This window comes from Hetaerina americana, unplaced genomic scaffold, assembly GCF_022747635.1.
Source record: "Hetaerina americana unplaced genomic scaffold, ioHetAmer1.1.p SCAF_20, whole genome shotgun sequence".
Lineage (NCBI taxonomy): Eukaryota > Metazoa > Arthropoda > Insecta > Odonata > Calopterygidae > Hetaerina > Hetaerina americana.
The window spans coordinates 3,355,286-3,375,730 of record NW_027286764.1 but is presented as its reverse complement, the minus strand read 5'-3'; the positions used below and the strand labels follow the sequence as shown (position 1 = coordinate 3,375,730).

Below are 20,445 nucleotides of genomic sequence, written 5' to 3'. Positions count from 1 at the left end.
TCTTTGTCGATAGAGTCGAAGGCTTTGGTAAAGTCTAGGAGACTCATTATTGTCGCCTCTTTGCGATCCATGGAGAGTCGGATGTCCTCTGTTATTTTCATGAGAGCGGTAGCTGTGCTGCGAGAGAGTAGAAAGCTTGACTGTAGACAATCTTTGAGATTTATTCATGTATGAGTCTCTCAAATGCTTTTGATAAAGGAGGCAAAATGCTGATTGGCCTGTATTCGGCGATGTTAGTAGAGTGGATATTTTTGGGATGGGACGGACGAGGGCGCGTTTCTAGAGCGAGGCATATGTTTCAGTTAGGATAGACCAATTGATTTTTAACAGGAAGCACATTGGGAAGTAATTTGTGTATCAGAATAGCTGAAATTCCGTCAGCTCCATCTGAGGAGGACTTGATTTTTTAAGACCCCGCAGGACTTGCATTTATAAAATGGGAGAAATTTTGAATGAGCTTCCAGCAGAAACTGGAGTTGGTTCAGAATTATACAAACTGTATAAGTATTCATTTTTTGTATTAAAGTCGATTTCCGTCGGTTGGGTTGTGAATAAACGGTTTAGGTCGTCTGGAGAAATGTGAGCAGGTAGGGAGTGTTGATTTTTAGTTTTTCCGACACCAAGGTACTTCAAGCTTTTCCAAATATGTGACGGGGGCTCTTTAGATATTTGGAAGGCATATCTGATTTTGGAATTTCTAATGACTTGTTTAGTTTTGTTTCGCAGTTTTTTGTAGATATTGAATACATTTTCGTTTTTATGTTTTTTAAACAGGCTATGGACTGCGTCACGCCTACGCATCAAATATTTTATTTCATCTGTTATCCAAGGGGAGCGTGGTTTGGACAGTCGGATTTTTCCAAACGGTGCATGTTTGTCTCCTAGATCATTTAAGAACGTATTAAATAGTTCTACTTTTTTATCAATGTCGTCGTTGAATTCTATAGACTGCCACGGAATGGTAGCCGCATCGGATACTAGGTCTTTGTCATCTATGGACTTGAAATCGCGAGTAAGAATGAATTTCTGCTTAAATTTAGGACATCTAACTGAGTATGTTAAAAATAATACATCATGCATGGATATTCCTGGGGCAGAAAGTTGCCCATATGTTGTGATTTTGTCAGGGTTGGCTGTAATTATCCAAGCATCAAGCCAAGTGGCTGATGAAGATGTATGATGGGTAGGTTCTAGGGGAAGTATGCTAAGACCGAGGTATGACATAGAGTTAGTAATTGTTTTAGAGTCATGAGTTGAGGAAAGAAAGTTAGCATTGAAGTCACCAGTAATAATAACATGGTCATAGGTCGGAATGAGGGAGGATAAAACAGACAAATTAAGGAAAGGGCAATTATATAGAAAAGCAGAAGAGGATATGGAGAACTCCTCAGCAAAGAAGAAATAGATGGATGGGACACACCTTTAGGCACAATGGATTGATTAGGAATATAATAAATGGAAAACCAGAAGGGAAGAGACCACGAGGAAGACTAAGAGACATGTACATAGGACGAATTAAGAAGGACGTAAAACAGAGAAGGCATCAGGGACTGAGGGAATTGACATTGAGTAGAGAAGAATGGATGAGTGGAGTAAAACCAACCCTAGGATTGAAATCCTGATGATGATGACAGCTAGATTTAGATGAATAGATCCAGGCAACTAGATGGAACTCATTTAATAGATGGCTGTGCTAATAAAAAATTGGAATTTGTAAAAAGAGTGCTAATTAAATGCGACGAAAAAGTGAAGGAGCGATGTTTTCTTGCCCTAGTCAGGCCCCACCTAGAGTATGCTGCCAGTATATGGGATCCTCAAGAGATAAATTTAATTTTGCAATTGGAACGAGTTCAGCGGAGGGGGGCTAGATTTGTCAAAAATTGTTAAGACCAACGCAGTAGCGTAACTACTCTGCTAGAAATTTAGGCTGGGATTCCCTTACACAGCGGCGGTTACAATATAGATTAAACTTATTAAAACATTTAAAGATGGGTCATTTGCCGATGACATTAAGTACCTAATACAAACCCCAACGTATTACGGGCGGAGGGACCACGAATATAAGATTAGAGAGATAGACTGCAAGACAGACAGGTTTAAAAGATCATTTTTTCCAAGAGCGATAAGAGACCAGAATGCTTGTAGTCGAAAATCCCCTGGAGTCAGTTCAACACGTTCAAAACGGGCGGTGGGGAAATGTAATGAGAAAATTAAAGAGAGGTGTTATTTTGCTCTATTTAGACCTCATTCGGAATATGCCGCAAGCATTTGGGTGCTTGGGACCGAAAATTTGGCAAAAAGTTTTAGATAAAGTCCAGAGAAATTCCGCCAGAGTCGTTTAAAATTGTTATAATAAGAACACAAGTGTGACAGGTCTCCTAGGGGATTTGGACTGGGAGCCAATTGAAATACGAAAAGAACAAGCGAGACTTTTAGAAAGATTCAGAACAAACGAGTTTAACGATGGCATTAAAGGAATTATAATAGCCCCTAACTACTTAGGTAGATTAAACTATATAGATAAAATAAGGGACAGTACAGGAAAATTCCAGTATAGATAGATTCAAATACTCATTCTTTCGTCGAACAAATGGGAATCATAATAGTAAGAAACCGAAGTCACTTTAGAAATATTAAAAACCTTTAATCTGAAAGTCGAAACAAAATTAAACTCTGCAAAAATATCAGGTATATTTGTAGGTTCCTATGTATGTAAGTTAGTAGTTTGTGTGTTTGCATGTGTGTGGGGTGTAAAGGTTTTTATATTAATTTATGCCATGTTTTGTTAGTGGAAAGTATAAATTAAGGCTATTGCAAGCGTTTTTTTCTTAATTATGGGTGGTGCCACACCCCGCCACACGCCCTTGGAGCGGCTTGCGGGGTATTAAGTAGATGTAGAACAATAAGTACTAACCTACAAGATAGGGACTACGCGTGGTTTTATATATATATATATATATATATATATATATATATATATATATATATATATATATATATATATATATACATATATATATATATAAATATATATATATATATACATATATATATATACATATATATAAATATATATATATTTTTTTTTCTTGTAGGTTCCCCTCACCTTCCCTCACCCATTTGAAAAACGTTAACCCACCTCACCCCTTGCCCTTTCCTCCTAGTGCTGCACCCCCTGCCACACACTTTTTGGGTGGCTCGCAGGGTTTTAATGTAGATTTGGTGCATTAGATTTATAGCAAAAAAATAATCGCCTTTTCTGCTTATCATTTAAGAAATTGATCTCGGCACATGACGAGCTGGAAATATGAACTATTCATTACCGCTAAGCCATAAGTGAACTCGAAAAGTGCTCAAATTCGTTCAGTACATGAATATTATGTCGCAAAACTCATAATTTTTTAAATGTGTCCGTTGCAAAGACGAACTTGCCAACGAAATTTTGTTTTTCGGACAAATCGAAATTTTCCCTCCCACTCCTAGATCTACCACTCTTCCAAGTCAACGATTGACGCCGAATAATATAATTCTCTTATCCTCCCACCTACACTTTAACCTTTTTACCCCTCCACCCTCCCTCCCTCTGTGACCAACCTCCCTCCCTCGACCAGAAGGTATATATACCAAGTTTGCTTCTATGAGGACCACCTGGTGATGAACGTCAACGTCGAAACCTGGGTAATGTGTTTTTTAAATAAAGTGTGTGGAATTAAAAAGTCAATTATTTCAATTCAATATGTCATGCAAATTCCATAAAATTACGCCTGAGACAACAAAAAGTAAATACAATTCTTTATTCGACAGTTTATAATGTTGAAGACTATCATTCAACTTTTGAAGTTTTTGAATTGTAGAACATTGCAAAACTTCGCTATTTGAATTAACCTTAATGCGCCGTGATGAATTTTTGGGAATAGAGAACTTCCCTCCCGAACGCCTACTGCATCGGGAACACCGGAATGGAATGTGTCGGCTCAATTAAATACCTAGGCGTTACCCTGACTCACGGTCTCTCCTGGGTGAAACACATATACGGGGAATATGTGGACAAAGTAGCAAAAAAATAGGGTTTATTAGTAGAGTACTGGGGAAATGTGATGAAAAGGTTACAGAACAATGTCATCATTCGCTGGTTAGACCTCGTTTAGAATATGCTGCAAGTATATGGGATCCTCACGAAGTCCGATTAATTGCCGAATTAGATCGCGTACAACGTAGAGGAGCTAGATTTGTAAAACTTACGAGGGTCATCCGGAAAGTAGTACCCGTTCGTGCCGCATGAAGTGCTGACGACGCGAGTAGCCGCTGGACGAGGTCAGATAGCTTCAGTGGCTTGTCTGCCTTCTCTGAGCCAAGTTGCGTGACGCTAGCATTGCCTGTGTTGTTTCTGTGATTGTTTACAATGTTTAAAAAAATTGAGAACGCCGCCAGTTGTGAAGTGAGGGCAGTGATTAAATTCCTCAATGCAAGAAACGTTCGCCCATGTGATATTCATCGCCAATTAAAGGAGGTGTATGGAGACAATGTAATGGACGAGTCGTCTGTTCGGCGGTGGTGTCGCAACTTCAACATGGGGAGGGGGAACACACACGACGATGAGCGTTCGGAGGGACCGTCTGTCATTACAGACCAACTGGTGAGCTCAGTTGACGAATTCGTGAGGAACGATCGGCGCGTCACAATTGATGACATCTGTGAGCATTTTCCCAATGTTTCTCGAACAATTGTTCATGAAATTGTTAAACACCATCTGCATTATGCAAAAATTTGTGCAAGATGGGTCCCTCGCGTATCTCAATGAGCTGGCGGCGAAGGACTATGCAGCAGGAATACAGAAACTTGTCACACGTTATGACAAATGCCTTAATTTGCTTGGAGATTATGTTGAGAAGTAGTTTAAAGTATCCTCTTTCAAATAAAATTTTTTATGTTTGTTAATATTTACTTTTGTGTCTTTATTTCACGAACGGGTACTACTTTCCGGATGACCCTCGTAATTATGATAAACTTTGTTGCGTATCCAAAATATTAGAGCAGCTAGGCTGTGAATCACTTAATAGAGCGAAGGTTGAATTGCAGATTGAAACTCTTGCGTAAATCATAAGGATGACTCTTTAGCAGTGATGTTCAAAATATGGTATAACCCACATCGTACTACGTGAGAGATAATATCAATAAAATTAGAGAGATCAAGTGTAGAACAGATCAAAGATATAATTTTTCCAACGAAGGATAAGGACCCTTGTAATGAATGATTCAATGCCTCTCTTCGCACACGGGAAATGTTCAAAATACGACCATAGTTAGCTTGACCCCCCATATATCAAACAAGCCGTCGAGTTGATTACTGTACTTTTTATTCTCATACTCTAATATTTGTGTTTTTTATTCATCGTGACACCCACACGTTCATTTTCATTTCTCCACAATTTAGTTTCAGGTATCGGCGGAATCATCAGTTAGACGTCCAAATATTGATCGTTGGATTCCAAGTGTTCCTGCGACATTTCAAAGCTTCGGACTCTCTTCCATTTCCATTAATTGATTCCTTTGCAAAATGTTAGATCTTTACACCAATGGCAACGAGGTGCACGCTTTCTCCATTCCTCACCCTCAAGCATCTTCAGAGCAATGCCTGACCGTTCCTCATTCAACCTTCAAACGGCCGTTCCGAAGACGCAGGCAACTATTCATTCCTTTGATACGAACGACACGTTCCAATCAGCTTTCAATTGATTTCAATCAAATTAAAACAAAAGGGGTTCGCCGGTTTTATATTCCTTCCCCTATGAATGAGAATCGTTTCAACGGCTTCTATATAATCTTCCTTTTTTTAGTTTTAATTAGTACCTTGCACGCCACCGCTAGGGTGCGTGGCAGGGAGTGATTACACACCAGACTACCCTTGACCCAAAACGCCTTTCTCTCCTTGCGCGGTCGGACAAACGTTTTTTTATTCAGACCCCTTATCGTTTGTGGAAGAAATGACATCTTAAATCTATCCGTTCTGCACTTAATTACTCGATTTTTATTGACATGGTCTAGCCTACCGTAAAACGATGGGGTTAATAATATAGTATATTGTCAACCTGATCAATAAAGATACCCACTTCATCGTCGACAAAAAACGTATCTTCCTAGTGATTACGGAGTCAATGTCGTTCATATAAAGAAGGAATAAAAGGGATCCGATAGCACTTCCCTGTGCAACACCTGAAGTGACTTCAACCGCATGTGAGCTAACTTCATCTATCACTACTCTTTATACCCGAACATTCAAAAAGTCTTTAATCCAACCCGGGATATTTTTACGCATGGCATATGCTTCTAGTTTCATGAATAGTGTACTATGCAGTACTTTGTCGAAAGCCTTTGTAAAACCTTGAAAAATGGCGTCCAATGAAATATTTCTCTCCCCATAAATAAGGATATTATGAACAAATAGCGCAAGTTGTGTCCCGCAGGATCTACCTTTTCGGAAACCATGCTGACTTTTCATCAATAACTCCTGATTATCGAGGTGTCTCACGATCGAACTAGAAACTATATGTTCCATGACCTTACACGACATGCACGTGAGGGAAATAGGTCTGTATTTGCTCGGTTTCTCCTAGCCTCCATTTTTAAATATTGGTGTTATATGTCAGCCGTTTTCCAATCACTGAGAACCTTGTAATCTACTAGCGCTTTCTTAAATATGATTTCTAGACACGGCGCAATTTCCGACGCTAGTTTCTTTAAGATACGAGCTGGTATTTCATCGGGTCCGTAGGATTTAATAGGCTTAATATTTTCCAGCAAGCATTCTATTTCATTTTATAACATTTCAATTTTAGGCATCGGTTGACCGGCACGATTTGGTAAGCTATCGTGGACATTTGTTGGGGCATTGGCGAAGATGCTTTGAAAGAAAGAATTTAATAATTTAGCATTTCTAAAACTGAGGGTAAAAAGAAACTTAAGATGTCCACCATAAAGATTGAATATTTCACGGCCATGGTTTCGACGCTGCGCATCAGGTAACGTATGTCGACATTTTTCAGCTCATAGTCTGGCTCCAAGAGGGGGGGAGTAGGGGAGAGGAGAGGGGGTAAGGTAGTGGGAGTAAGGGAGAAGGGGTAAGTTGAGTCTAGGTGCAGGGGGGTGTTTGTCTATAATGCTTTGACCTTTATTAAGGGACGGTCGATGATCATCACTGCAGAGGTGAGGGTGGGGTTGGTGCGGAAAGATACTTGAGTCTTTTAAGAATTTTAGGAGGGGGGAACGGGAGAGGTATAATGTTTCATTGACCACCTCAAACCTCTCAGACTGAAGGGATTGCCAAATTTCCAACCCCTCCAAAGCATTCAACCTGCGTCCTTTCATTTCAGTGTGAAGAACGTCCGCTGTGAAGTTACTGGTGTGATTTTTATCCAAGAGGTGTTTGGTGAATTGGGATCTGTTGTCTTTCTTTGTGAAGCATAATCGGTGTTCTTTGCCCACTAAGGCAGTGCCCAGACGGTCATCGACCGTCCCTTAATAAAGGTCAAACCATTGTGGACAAACAACCCCCTAATTAAATATAGAACACAATGTGTTTGTTTTTTCCGCCGTTATTTCTAAGAACGGTGGAGTGTTACATTGTTTTCGTCATTCAATGATCACTTAATTAATATAAACTTTCACAAATTTGAGCCAGTAACCTTCCAATACGTAGCCTCCCCCTCCCCTAGACCACTAATAGGCTGCTGCAATTAAACTCGAGTGCTCCCCCTACCTTACCCCCTCTCCTCTCCCTCACTCCCCTCTTGGAGCCAGACTATACAAGTTGAAAAAAATGTTGATGTACGTTACCTGATGATGATACGCAGTAAGGAAACCATGGTCGTGAAATATTAAATCTTTATGGCGGAAATGTTACGTTTCTTTTTACCCTCATAATGAAGGAATTCCACAAAGTTAAACCTGAAACTATGTTTCCCAAACTGCTTGTTAATCTTTCACCTCTATCGTTTTTGAGAGAATTGACTTCTAATTAGCTATTCTTACGATTAAACTAGAAAAAACGCCTCCCATTCCATTATTCGGTGAGCTTTTTCTAATCCAGATGCTCGAACGCTATGAAGTCAACCCGACTCCTTAAACATTTTTACATTCGCCGCCTCGGTGCGTCTTCCTAGGGCGGACCGTGAACTCCTTTTTGACACACGTGAAATGGGATTTTTATAGCAGCGCATGCGTCACGTCTCACATCAGACTAAGAAAAGGCCTCCTCCCCATTTTGTTGAACAGCGTGTCCCGCGGAGACGAATCAACCGATTCCTCGGGCCTTGCCCAGCCGTTCTGCAGGCCCACACCAATATCTCTAGGAACTCTTCTCTAAGAAGTATTCGGTAGGTAACTGTAGTAATGATTTTAGAAATTAACCCACTATCACTAAACCACCTCATTTTTCGTGTTCCTAAGTACAGCCTCAAAATTCACATCCTGGCTTCCTCTTGGCTTGAATAATTCTTTGTTTTCTTTCATTCCGAATAGCACTACACTCTGCACGGCATTTTCAATGTTGTTTCCCACACGATTCAACTTTAATCACTTTAAAACCGCATTACCACGCATTTCTTTACGCTTAGTATCGCTTTCCTGGAGCTTTCCTTGTCACTCGATTTACCAAATTCTTATTCGTCTGTACTTATTACATGTCCTTTTTCGGTTTCTGGGCCATTTTATACTCTCGCATTTTAGCTCTTCGCAACTTTGCTTCGCCCCACTTCATCTTCTCCCGATTTTAAAACACTGCCTGCATAACAGGAAATATGTTTTTGGCTTCTCGAAAAATCGCAGCGGCCTGAGAACAATTACTGGTACTGCTCACTTATGAATATTCGAAGATAAAGGTTTACTGGCACGTCCAATGTTTGCAATACGGCGGCGGTCGGCGGAAGGGTTTCAAAAAGAAAGAAAGTGACCAGGCGATTATGCATCACTTTCTCTTGGCGAGCCTCCAAGGCAGCATTGTTCAAAAACCTTCCACCAGACACGCCCCATCCATCCCAACCCTTCTCGAGCTACGGAAAAAAAACAGCGTCGGAGATTAGAAGATTGGGCACGTTCCTTTGTTTTCGACTGTTGAAGACAAGCCTCGGCCCTCCGTTTCTTCCCCTGCACCGCGATAAAAGCGGCGGCTCATCCGCGACCGGGGGAGGGGACGCTTCCCCAGCCATTTGGCTGCACCCTCACCGCACAATGGCGGCCGGGAATTAGATTTCGCGCGGGAAATCCGACGAATCCGGCAAAGGTGGGTGCCGCTGCAGTTCGTCCTCGGGGAAATAAATAATAGTGATAATCTGGTGTAGTCTGCGGCGACCCAAAGGCAATCCAGGAAACAGTTTGGCAAAAACGGAAATGGTGGAAGAGTCACGGAGAGCATGTCGTTACGGAGGGAAGTTAACACCATTTAGTGCCTTACCACACACGGCAAACTTCCTCCCAGGCATGCTTCCCTCGGCAAGTTATAAAAACATGCGCAGACAAAGTGTCTCGTTTCAAAGCGTCGTGCGCTGCAATAAAATGACAAGGGTGAATGAATACCACTCCCGCAGTAAGGTGGCCAGTAAGGTGGCGCCCGCCCAATGGGAGGCTAAACCGACCGGATTCCGGCTGGCGCCCATCAATGTTTAGATCCGAGAGCGAGCGCCTGCTCGCATTACGCCCCCCCCCCTGCCCCCTTTCTCCTCACCTGCCCCTCACCCCCCTCCCAATTTATCCCGCATGGCACTAATGAGGTCGGTATTCTCAACGATAATGACTGCCCACGAGCGGGTCGACAAAGGTGACTCAGAGTCATGCTGAGTACTCAAAGAGGCGTCTTTTGACCCACCCCGCTACTCACGGGGAGCGCTTGTTTTGCTTCCCGGGCACACCACCGGTGATCCCCGACGCGGCCAATGACGCTCCGATAAGCCTGCATTTGGCTCGCCATCAAGTTTCCCGCGGGCCGAACAGCGAGCGGGTGGTTCCCCGAGGCGAGAATCGAATCCTCAATTTGCTTTTTGGCAGACATGACCGGACCGGAAAGGGAGATGGGACTACAAGTTTGTCGCGCGAGTGCATTCCTTACATTTGCACTTGATTTTTCTCAATGAAAACCATTCATTCCAATGAAATTTAATTCGGGTTTAAAACGATGTGGAAAGCATACTGTGCACTCGATGAACGTCGTCGTAAAACAGCATCTCCTCCATTAAACATTGCAAATAATTCTGTTTCGGCTTTAGCACTTTTTACTAAAACCCTCCCCATGAACGCAGTCGCCCTCTCGAGATAGTTAATGCTCCAACACTCTGCCCTTTTTGCAATACTGAGGCGTCACTCCCTCCCGCCCCTTCAATTCGATATGCGCGCTGCCGTCATGGCCAAATTCTGCATCCATTCTTTAGCGTTCAGTATTTTTTTTAAAGTCCTAAATCCAAAAAAATAACGCCAACGCAGGCCGTCGTACGACAATGAGGGATAATGCAGTACTAGAATTAGATCAGCAAATGAAAGGTTTCTTATCCCAACACAACGATCGCGGCGTTATAATCGGTAAAGATGTCAATGTCCCTGCTATTGACTGGAGCACATATAGTTTCAAAACTGAGGGTAAAGACAAATATATCTGCGAATCGCTATTAAACTCTTTTACGTTTAACTCATTGCATCAAATTGTCACTTCACAAAATAGGGGTGATAATATTCTTGATTTGTTAGCAACGAACACACCCAAAAAAGTCGTAACTATATAAACTATTAACGGGAGTAGTGACCACACGGCAGTAAATGGTAATTTTTCCCTATATGGAATCAGACAGAAGAAACCTAAAAGAAAGATTTTCTTGCAAAGGAAGGGGACTATAATGGCTAAAAATATGTGTTAAGGAGTCATTTAAATTATTTAAGGGAAGATCGTAAATACCTAAAATAATGAGGGCACCCCAGGGAATGGTTTCTTTGAATCACGCGCTCTGCAGTCAGTGGTTAATTCCAAGTCAATGTATGAAAGAAAACACGGAACCTGCACAGACAGTACGACGCAGATGTAAGAAATTCATTGCGAAGTCAAAGTGAAAAATAGTAAGGACGATATCTCTGGCGACAAATTGAATGAGATCACTTTTGATTACAAGATATTTGTATCAGGGGGTCAAGGCCAAGAAGGAGTTTCGGAAAGCGCGAAGCAAATTCAAAAGGAAAAGACTAGCGGGAAATTTGAAATAGAGCATCGGAAAGCATTTTAGTCATCCGTCGGAGAGTTACAGGAAAATAAATCAACAGTTAATTCACCCAAAAACGATAAAGACTTTCGCCGACGTTGCAGTGGTTTACAGAGAAATCCGTAATCCTGAGAATAAAGCAGCTTAGACGAGTGACTAGATAACTATACATAGATTGCTGGTGCGACACTTAGCATGGGGAATTAAACTTAAAAAAGTGCGTATGGATGTATTTTTGGAAAAAGAACCATTCCTTCGAGGCGCTAGATTTGTGAAACGTTATGACAAACGATGTTGGCGTTGAGCAGTGGTGGCGACCGGACATCTACGAGTACAACCCTACAGTTGCAATCCCGTATTTTCCGTGGGAAGAATGAGTCCTTGAGTCTGCTAGTTCTGGTATCTATGGGATGGGAAATTCTTGACAGAAATAATAAATCGGAAATTCATGTATAATTTAGCTCTGTTTCTTGACAACGAAGCAGCATTCGATTCTCTTTGGTGACCTCATCGTATTAATGATCTAAGGAGAAGTAATATTTCAGGAACCATAACTGAAATAATTAGGAACTACTTCTCAGATCGAAAAAGAAAAATAAAACTCAACAATTTAGAGGGGCACCACCGGGTTCTATATTGGGGCCTATATTGTGGAACACTGGTGTGAATGACTTGTCAGCACAAACACTACCCGACAACTGTAAATGGACTGTTTACGCAGATGATATTGTAATAAAGAAATTGTAATAAAGAAATAGAAGCCATCTCGAAGGAATGCTGCACGATTGTAGAAAAGTGGAGTACCAAAGTTAAGCTAAAAATATGCATTAAAAAACAGAATAATTAGTATTTGAAAATACCCTCAAACGAAACCCCACTGTTAAAGTATATGGGCAAAGCATCAAAAGTGCTCATCAATTCAGATATCTCGGCACAAAATTTCACTCAAAATAAACATTTCAGGAATATGCTAGTCCTATAATCAGGGATGATTAGAAAATATTAATAATCTCAAAAGACTAAGTACATGTGGTTTCGGCGTTGGTACTAAAAGCCTTCGGACTATCAACACTGGAGCCAATCATTTCGTACGGCTGCGACTTATAGGGAAATAAATTAAAACAGCAGAATTAAAAGAAATTTGGAGGAGGCCCAACGGTCCTGCTTAGTTGCCATAGCCCGCAGTTACAATACGGTTAGTAACGACGCCCTCACAGTAATAACAGGGATCTAGTTGACGTCATACTCTGTAGGGGGCTTGACGTTAAATCCATTGGAAAGGTGGAGCCGAAATAATAAAATAATAAGAAAGAGATTTTTGGGAGAATGCGAAAGAGAATATGAAAAAACAGAAAACGGCAACACCACCGTGAGAAGATTCTTCCCTAGCATCACGGAAAGAATGGACAGTCAAATTTACACGAGCCAATGCATCACACAAATGTGAACGGGGCAAGGAGACTTCAAGAGCCTCTCTGAAGAAAATGAGGGAAGAAAAGAAAGTGCGTGCGAGTGCACGACGGAGGACACGGCGCCCCACGGACTTCCTTACTCTCCAATATACGATGAAGAACGTCAAGATTTATGGAAAATTATGGGGAACCATCAAAACTATTGGGAAACACATTAACCATTATTTAATCACGGATATATTAACGAAATTTGTGAACAAGAGGTGAAGCAAACCAAGAAGAACAAGAACTGAAGACGAAGGAAGAGACGCGAAGAGAAGAAAATGCCATTTTAAATCAAGAGCGAAACATATTTGTGAAGCAACCAAGAAGGTCGCAAGAAAAGAAGTGAAGAAAGAAAATAAGAGTCATTGAAATGAACAACCTGTGAATTGTAACCATTATTGTAATAAAAATTTAATTTTGTGGGTGGGCTTAAATATAAATGCACCCCAATTGTAAAAACTTACAATAAAGAGCCATGAATCCCTTGTAAAAGGGTTGCCTGAATCCTTGTAAATCTGGCCCAATTGAATTTTTATGACAAACTGAGTAGCGTATTAAAGTTATTGCACGGTCAACGCAGGAAATCACTCACGGAGCTAAAGTTACACTACAGGACACAATCTCGCAAAAAATTAAAAGGTCTCCTTATATATCGGGTTAAAAATGTATTACTATCCCCATCGTTTTATGGTGTGAGAGATCATGCTAATGAAATTAGAGATATCAAGTTTAGAGCGGATGAATTTGATATTTCATTTTTCCTACGAATGATAAGGATATCAGAAGAAATTCCGTTTGTCCGACCGCGCTAGAGGGAAAGGTGTTTTGGGTCAAGGGTAGTATGGTGTGTGATCAACCCCTGCCACACACCCTAGAGGTGCCTCACAGGGTACTAAATAAATAAATTACAATAAATAAAAGACTGAGTTAGCACTTGTGAAAACGATAGAGGTTTTATTATATCAACCGATATTTGTTGAACCATAGCGAAAAAACCTCTATATCTGAGCGCAACGTAAGAAACCAAAACACGATATCCTCCAATCCATGCGTCATCACATATATACGCTCATCGTCAAATAAGACCTGTCTATCCCGCCAATGGTATTTGAGTGCGAGAGAACAGACGGTGGAAAGTGAGGATGCACCGTTTCCATTCATTTCGTTCCAGAGGAGCACGTAGACACCCAACATTTCTTTTTGAGGGAATTGATGGAGAGCAGACATTTTCACGAAGTGAAATTCGCACAGCTTGCCGCCCGCTCTTTCTCTCCGATTCCCACTTCGCTATCGTCGTAATGATCTCATAGAGATGCAAAAATGTTTCCGCTCGAATTACACTCTCGAGGTTTTACATATTTCTTGTAGTCTATCGAAATCCAGGATCTATTGTTGAATGCAATGTTGAGCCTGAGCGGTCCACATTGAAAGTAAACGTTTTTCAGGGAGCAAGTATGATTCCGCGCAGTACCTGGCACGCGCAAATCATTGAATGACTTACTCCTGAAAATTGAGGTACGCAATTGCTATACGAAATGCAGGAATCATATTTCGAGGTGCGGTGATCTATTTGTAAGTATGGTTTGAAAATGCGGCATGATAATTTCATCACGACTCGAAATTCAACAAATAATATGCGAACCGCGCCGGATGATAACAAACGCGAATAATTGACACCAAGGTTTCCACCGCTGTCAGGAGCTTGAGTTAGGCAACGCCGCAAAGTAAGTCGATCGTCGGACTTCTACGGATACTGTATGTCACTTCAACGAGGTAAGCGCCGCTGAAGCAATAAATTAGGTATATGAAACAAAGAAAGGACTATTCAGTAAAATGGGGGGGGGGATTGCCCTTCATTTGAAGGATCTGACCGTTTCATAACTGGCACTCTTTGCATACCAAAACTATATAAAAATGCTCGCACCAAGAGGCGAATCTCCCTTTCTAGAAACGAATTGCGATTAAACTAAATGCCCAATTACGGTGCCATGAAAATTGGCCCATTTTATTCAAAGATATCTCGTTGCGAATTTTCCTCATCCAAAATGGATATTCCATTATTTATCAAGCTGATTAATCCAGCGGATAAAGGATGCCGGTTTATAATCAATTATGATGCTGATTCAAAATATAAGCAGGTGAAGACGGAGAGATACGGTACGCGGTAGACTGTTGACCGCATCGAAAAAGTAACCTACGTATTGCGATTTTCATTCTTGATATCCTGGATTTCAAACTATAACCTTCCCAAAATTTCTTTTCTTTCGAGTTTGTACATTAACAAAAATGCATACGCCCATACACATGGTACCCTGAAAGCCATCGATTGAATGTGCGGCTGGGTGTGATTACAAGGCAGACTAATGTTCAACCAAAATCTTTTACTCCTCCCCCCCCGCATGGTCGAACAACGTTATTCTGATCCCTTATCGATCGAGCCTAGACATCTTAAACCTATCTGTTCGACATTTGATTTCTCTAATTTTATTGACGTGATCATTCCTACCATAATTCGATGGGTTAAATAACACATTTTCAACATCACCGCAAAATGAGACGGCCTTCCAATTCATGGAAGAGATTTAATCTGTAATTTAACCTTCCTCCCGCGAGTAATTCCCAGCATGGCTACTAATATTCTGGGTACGCTACTAAGTTTATCATAACATTGTTTTATAAATATAGATCATCCACGCTGCACGCGATCCAATTCGGCAATCAATCTAACTTCGTAAGTATACCATATACTTGCAGCCTATTCGAATTGAGGCCTGGCAAAGCGAAGGATTACATTTCTCTTTCACCTTTTTATCACATTTCGAAGAAATAAAAGAGGTCCGATGACACTTCCCTTGGGAACACCTGAAGTAACTTCTACTGTATTTGAGGTAACTCCAATTATCACTACTATTTGAACCCGGCCATTCAGAAAGTCTTTAATCCGACCCGGGATATTTTTATCTATTCCATATGCTTCTAGCTTTGCCAGTACTTTGTCGAAGGCTTTCTGAAAATCTAGAAAAACCGCGTCCACTGGAGCATTGCTCTCTCCCGAAGTAGGAATATTGTGAACAAAAAGCGCAAGTTGTGTCTCGCAGGGTATAGAAAACCGTGCTGATTTTTACTCAATAATTCCTGATTATCAGGGTGTCTGACGATCGAACTGGCAACTGCTCCATTACCATGTTCAATAACCTTACACGCAATGCACGTGAGGGAAATAGATCTATAATTGCTCCGTTCCTTCTTGTCCCCGTTTTTAATTATTGGTGTTACCTAAGCCGTTTCCCAATCCCTGGGAAGCTTGTGATCTACGAGCGGTTTCTTAAATATTATTTCTAGACACGGCGCAATTTCCGAAGCTAGATTCTTAAATATGCGAGCGGGCATTTCATCGGGCCCGGAGGATTTATTAGGCTAAATATTTTTGAGCAAAATTTCTATCCCATTATATAATATTCCAATTTTGGGCATCGGTTGATCGGCAGATTTGGTTAGCCATTCGCGGTTAGCAATGGCGACGATGCTTTGAAAGAAGGAATTTAATAAGTTAGGCTTTTCCAAACTGCTGGTTATTCTTCCATCTTCATCATTTTTGATTGAATTAACAGTTGACTTATTTCCCTGAACTCCTCTGACGTATGATCAAAATGCTTTCGGATTCTCTTTCAAAATTTCCGATAACCTTTTCCTCCTGAATCCCCTAAACGCTTTCCCAAGTTCATTCTTGGCATGTGCAGATTAAGTGTAGAACAAATAGATTTCAGACGTCGTTTTTTTCACCAACGATAAAGGATCAGAATAACATTGTCCGACCGCGGCAGGGTCATACTCGGGTCAAAACAAGTCTGGCGTGCATTCACCCTCTGTCGCACACCATAGCGGTGGCTTGCAGGGAACTAAAATAAGAAAAATTAAAATCTTGGTGATAACATTTTCTAGAAGCATGAGTACTTCATAAAATCATGCGAGAAGGAGACCAAAGAGGGAGACCCAGGAAAATAATGAAAACACTTGCAAAATAACCACTGCGACGTCAACCTAAGACGAAAATATAATCACCCCCTGCCCCACACTCTATCAATGGCTTTAAGTAATCATAAAAACTATATTCTGTTTCAATAAAGTCTTCCTGCTGGTCTAAAAATAAAAATTTCCTTCGCATTAAAATCTCAGGCCAATGTGACAACACCACATACGTTCCTAAGCCAAGTAAATGAAAAAAACGAAAGTTACTGTAATTTTACACATAATTTATGTTGGGCCTGTTTCCCCAGTGACACGCACGTCGCGAATCAAACAAAGTTTGGAGAAAGGAAATTCAACGGCTAAAGACACCCCTCACTAAGTTGCCATTGGTTACGCTGGCATCCGCAAAAATTAATTAGGTGTAATCCCAGGAAACGGGGGCGAAATATCCCTGCGGCGTCGCCAGCTACGAATTTAATTCCTCCGGTCTGTTGGTCGATTAAAGAGAGCATCGCTCTTTTGAAGAGAACCTCTCCGGGCCGACCCAGAGGGGGATGCTTTTCCTTCGGTATAAACGTCACTTCGGCGCCGGAACGAAGATATTGATCCAATTACGTACGCAAGTAGGCAAGTGTCGCATACGTGGACGTCGACCCACGACGCCGTCCACGCCGAGACGATTGCAAATTTCGATTAATCCATGATGCTCAAAAATTTACAAAACATTGAAAATTTAGAAGCGCTGGAGCGTGACAGCCTACGATGAAACCTCCAGGTGTGCGTATATATTCCCATTTCCAGTTCGCAGATTTCTCACACAGCATGTCGCCATGAGTAAGGCAAAAGGCAAAAGAGCCCGCACCCCCACTTGTTGGCGTGAATGTCCCGACTCGCACGTCTCCAGCCTACATCTCCAGCCGTGCGTCCAGGAAAAATACGATTTCAACAACCACGAGATAGACGCACCGAGCGGGAGCGGGACAGCTTCGCGGGAGGAAATAAACAAAGCAGCAGCAATTCCGCCGACGATAAGGGTCGTTGCGTCATTAGGTTTTCCTTACACTCCCCTCATACTTGAAGGAAGATGTAAACGCACCACTGATCGACCACCTCCGGGAAACCGTTTCCGAAAATCCGCATGCCTCGAATCAAGAGAGACGGATGGACAGGTCAGCCGACATGGGAAAGAGCGTCCATCGAGGATTTCAACGCAAAGGTCATCGCGGCTGGAAGGAGGATGGGCCGCCGATTCCACGCCGTGTGCGACCCGCTAGGTTGGGGGGCTGAGGGGGAATAGTGAGGCACCTGCGATCACCCACGCGGATCTGCCGCCCGGGAGAACTGTCAACGGGCCTCGGTCGAATTCGATCGACGGCCAGCAGCCGGACAACAAAGCCACTGGGCCAGCAGCACCCCCTGGGGGGGGGGGGTGAATGGGGACCTTAACATGGATTTGGGAAGGATCGGCGCGCTCTCCGTGTGAACTTGCCCCATTCTGTCTCTCTCCGCGTGCGAATCAATACGGAAGTGGCCTCGTAAAACACCTAGAATCTCCTCATGTCGTACGTCTGCGACTGGAAGAAAAAATTCCGAGGCACCCCCGCAAATGATCAACGCGACAGTCACGAGACAAGGGGAGCGACGGACATCAATCACGCCCGCGGACCAGGCCGCGACTTGAAACGGAGTCAATGCCGAAGAGAGAGAGCTAAGGGGAGGGAGACAAGAGTATCGAAGGGAACAAACCACATCGGATAATTCGTGGTGCGTGCGAGGGCAGGCGCGCCAACGTACGTACGTACACAGGCACGCACATGTCGGCGCCTGCACGGAGGGAGGGAATCCCGGCGCGCATGGCGGGGGAGGGAATGGCAGGGGAGGAAGGAGAGAGAGAGGAGAGGGAGGGGGGAGAATCAACGACATGGCCGCCGCGCGCAACCCCGAAACAGAAGAATGAGGACAGCCGCTCGCTGGCTCACCTGAACCATTGATCCCACCAAGGTGGGGCCGGGAGTCGGCCGGATCATGGGTCGGCGTCGCAGTCCGCGCCGTCGGCCTCAGCGGCGCCTTGGAACCGGGAGGAGTGGCAGGCGCTGGGGGCCCCAGGGCCGGCGGTCGTCGGCGGCGAGGGAGAGAGGGCACCGGCGAGAGATCCTCCCGCTCACGCCGGCGAACACGTCAGTCCTCGGCGAGGAGCGGGATCGGTCGGAAGGGGCACTCGGGGTCTGACCTCCCCGCGGTTTTCTTTTCGATATTTTCCTATTTGCGGCGAAGAGAGAGAGTGCGGAGGGGGTGGCCCGCCGAAAGACACCTCCCCCACTCACCCTTCCCCTCTCGGCTGAACGGAAAGAGAGGAGACGTCCTCACCCCCGCGCGCTCTCGCAGCCCAGCCCGACTCCCGGCCGCCGCGTTTCAGGGGGGCCGCGCTCCAACTGGGGGAGGGGCGGGGAATGGAGGGGGGGCAAGAGGACGGAGGGAGGGTGGAGTGAATACCTTAACCCCTTTCAGACATGTAGGACTCCATAAAAAGTGAGGAAGAGGCGGCGGAAGGGCAAAAGGGTGCGGACCATTGTGTTGTCGCCTCCCCCTCGCCGCGGAGGAGGGTCCGCCGATCCCCAGGGAGGCATAGTATCTCCCTCCCCCCACGCTTCGGGAATTCCTAGCCTCCGCAAAAAATGAGCCGCGCGGGGGCGGAGAGGGCCTCGAAGAGCAGCGGAAGGAGGAAACGGAAGTTTTCGTAGGCGGGGTCAGAGGGGGGTGGGGGTGGCGAAATTTGAAGTGCGCGGTATTGTAGAGACGGAAGGGAAACAACAACACCCACGACCGATTGGAGAGAGAGGGGGTGGAGAGGGGGGCGGATAGGGGAGGGGACGGGAGAAGCGGCGTTGGTCGGGGCGGGGGGGCGGGAAGGGCCCTTTATCCAGATTGATGTTTTGGAGAGCGAGGCGGGGAGAGAGGGTGTCTCCCGAGAGGGGGGCGTGCAGTCGGGGGGAGAGGGCGGGGGAGGAGGGTCAGCTGATGAGGGCGTCCTCGGGCCGACCGCTCTCGGCGGAGCACCGAGGGAAGGAGGACGGCACGCGACACCGCGCACCCCTGGGGTTCGGACGGCGGGGGACAGGGCAGGGAAACTTATCAAAGGCCAGGCGCTTTCTCTTGCCTCACGTCGACCCCACCCCGGAGAGTGATCACACCCGCCTTCACACTCCGCCGATCCGCCTCCGGCTCCCCCACCTGCGGGGAGGGACGAGTACCCGTGCGTGGGCCGGGGGAGGCGAGGGAGTGTGGAGGGGAGGCGAGTCGATAGCCTTGACTAGTCGAGGGGGGGTCGCCAAGCGACGGGCGCCGGGGGGGGTGGAAGAGGGTGGTCCCTTTTATTGATCCGTCTTCGGGGCGGGGGCGGCTGGTTCGGGCGGCGTGAGGAGGAGGGCGTGCCCACGCCGCCGCCTCTCGGAGAGCCCCTCTCTGCCGAAATCCCACCCCCGGGAAGGCGCGCACCACGAACGCCCCGCCGGCCGTATTCCGCGCGCGCCCCGACGGCCCGCGCTTTCGAAAACGCCCCGGGGTCAAATCTCCGAGTGAAAAGTCCCGGGGACTCACTTCGGCGGTCAAGGGCAAGGACATCCAAATGACCCCCGCGAGCCAGCCAGCGATGGTCGACCGAATTCGATCGCAAACGCTGCTTTTCCCTGACCTGTCTCAAATATTGCACGCTTTCAAAAAACCGCACGTGAAACCGCAAATACTTTTGTTTGTACCGCATCCACTTTGCAAAGGGCATTGCAGCA

General features: G+C 44.4%; 1 protein-coding gene across 1 annotated transcript in view; it reads right to left on the bottom strand.

The window, feature by feature from the left end:
• Window positions 1-18,780, bottom strand: part of LOC139688564 (beta-1,4-glucuronyltransferase 1) — a 242,876-nt gene extending 224,096 nt beyond the window's left edge. Inside the window, exon 1 of the mRNA XM_071586116.1 lies at window positions 18,640-18,780. Within this exon, the coding sequence (XP_071442217.1) occupies window positions 18,640-18,687 (48 nt within the window). The 5' untranslated portion in view covers window positions 18,688-18,780. The remainder of the gene's footprint in view (window positions 1-18,639) is intronic.
• Window positions 18,781-20,445: the final 1,665 nt, after the last annotated feature.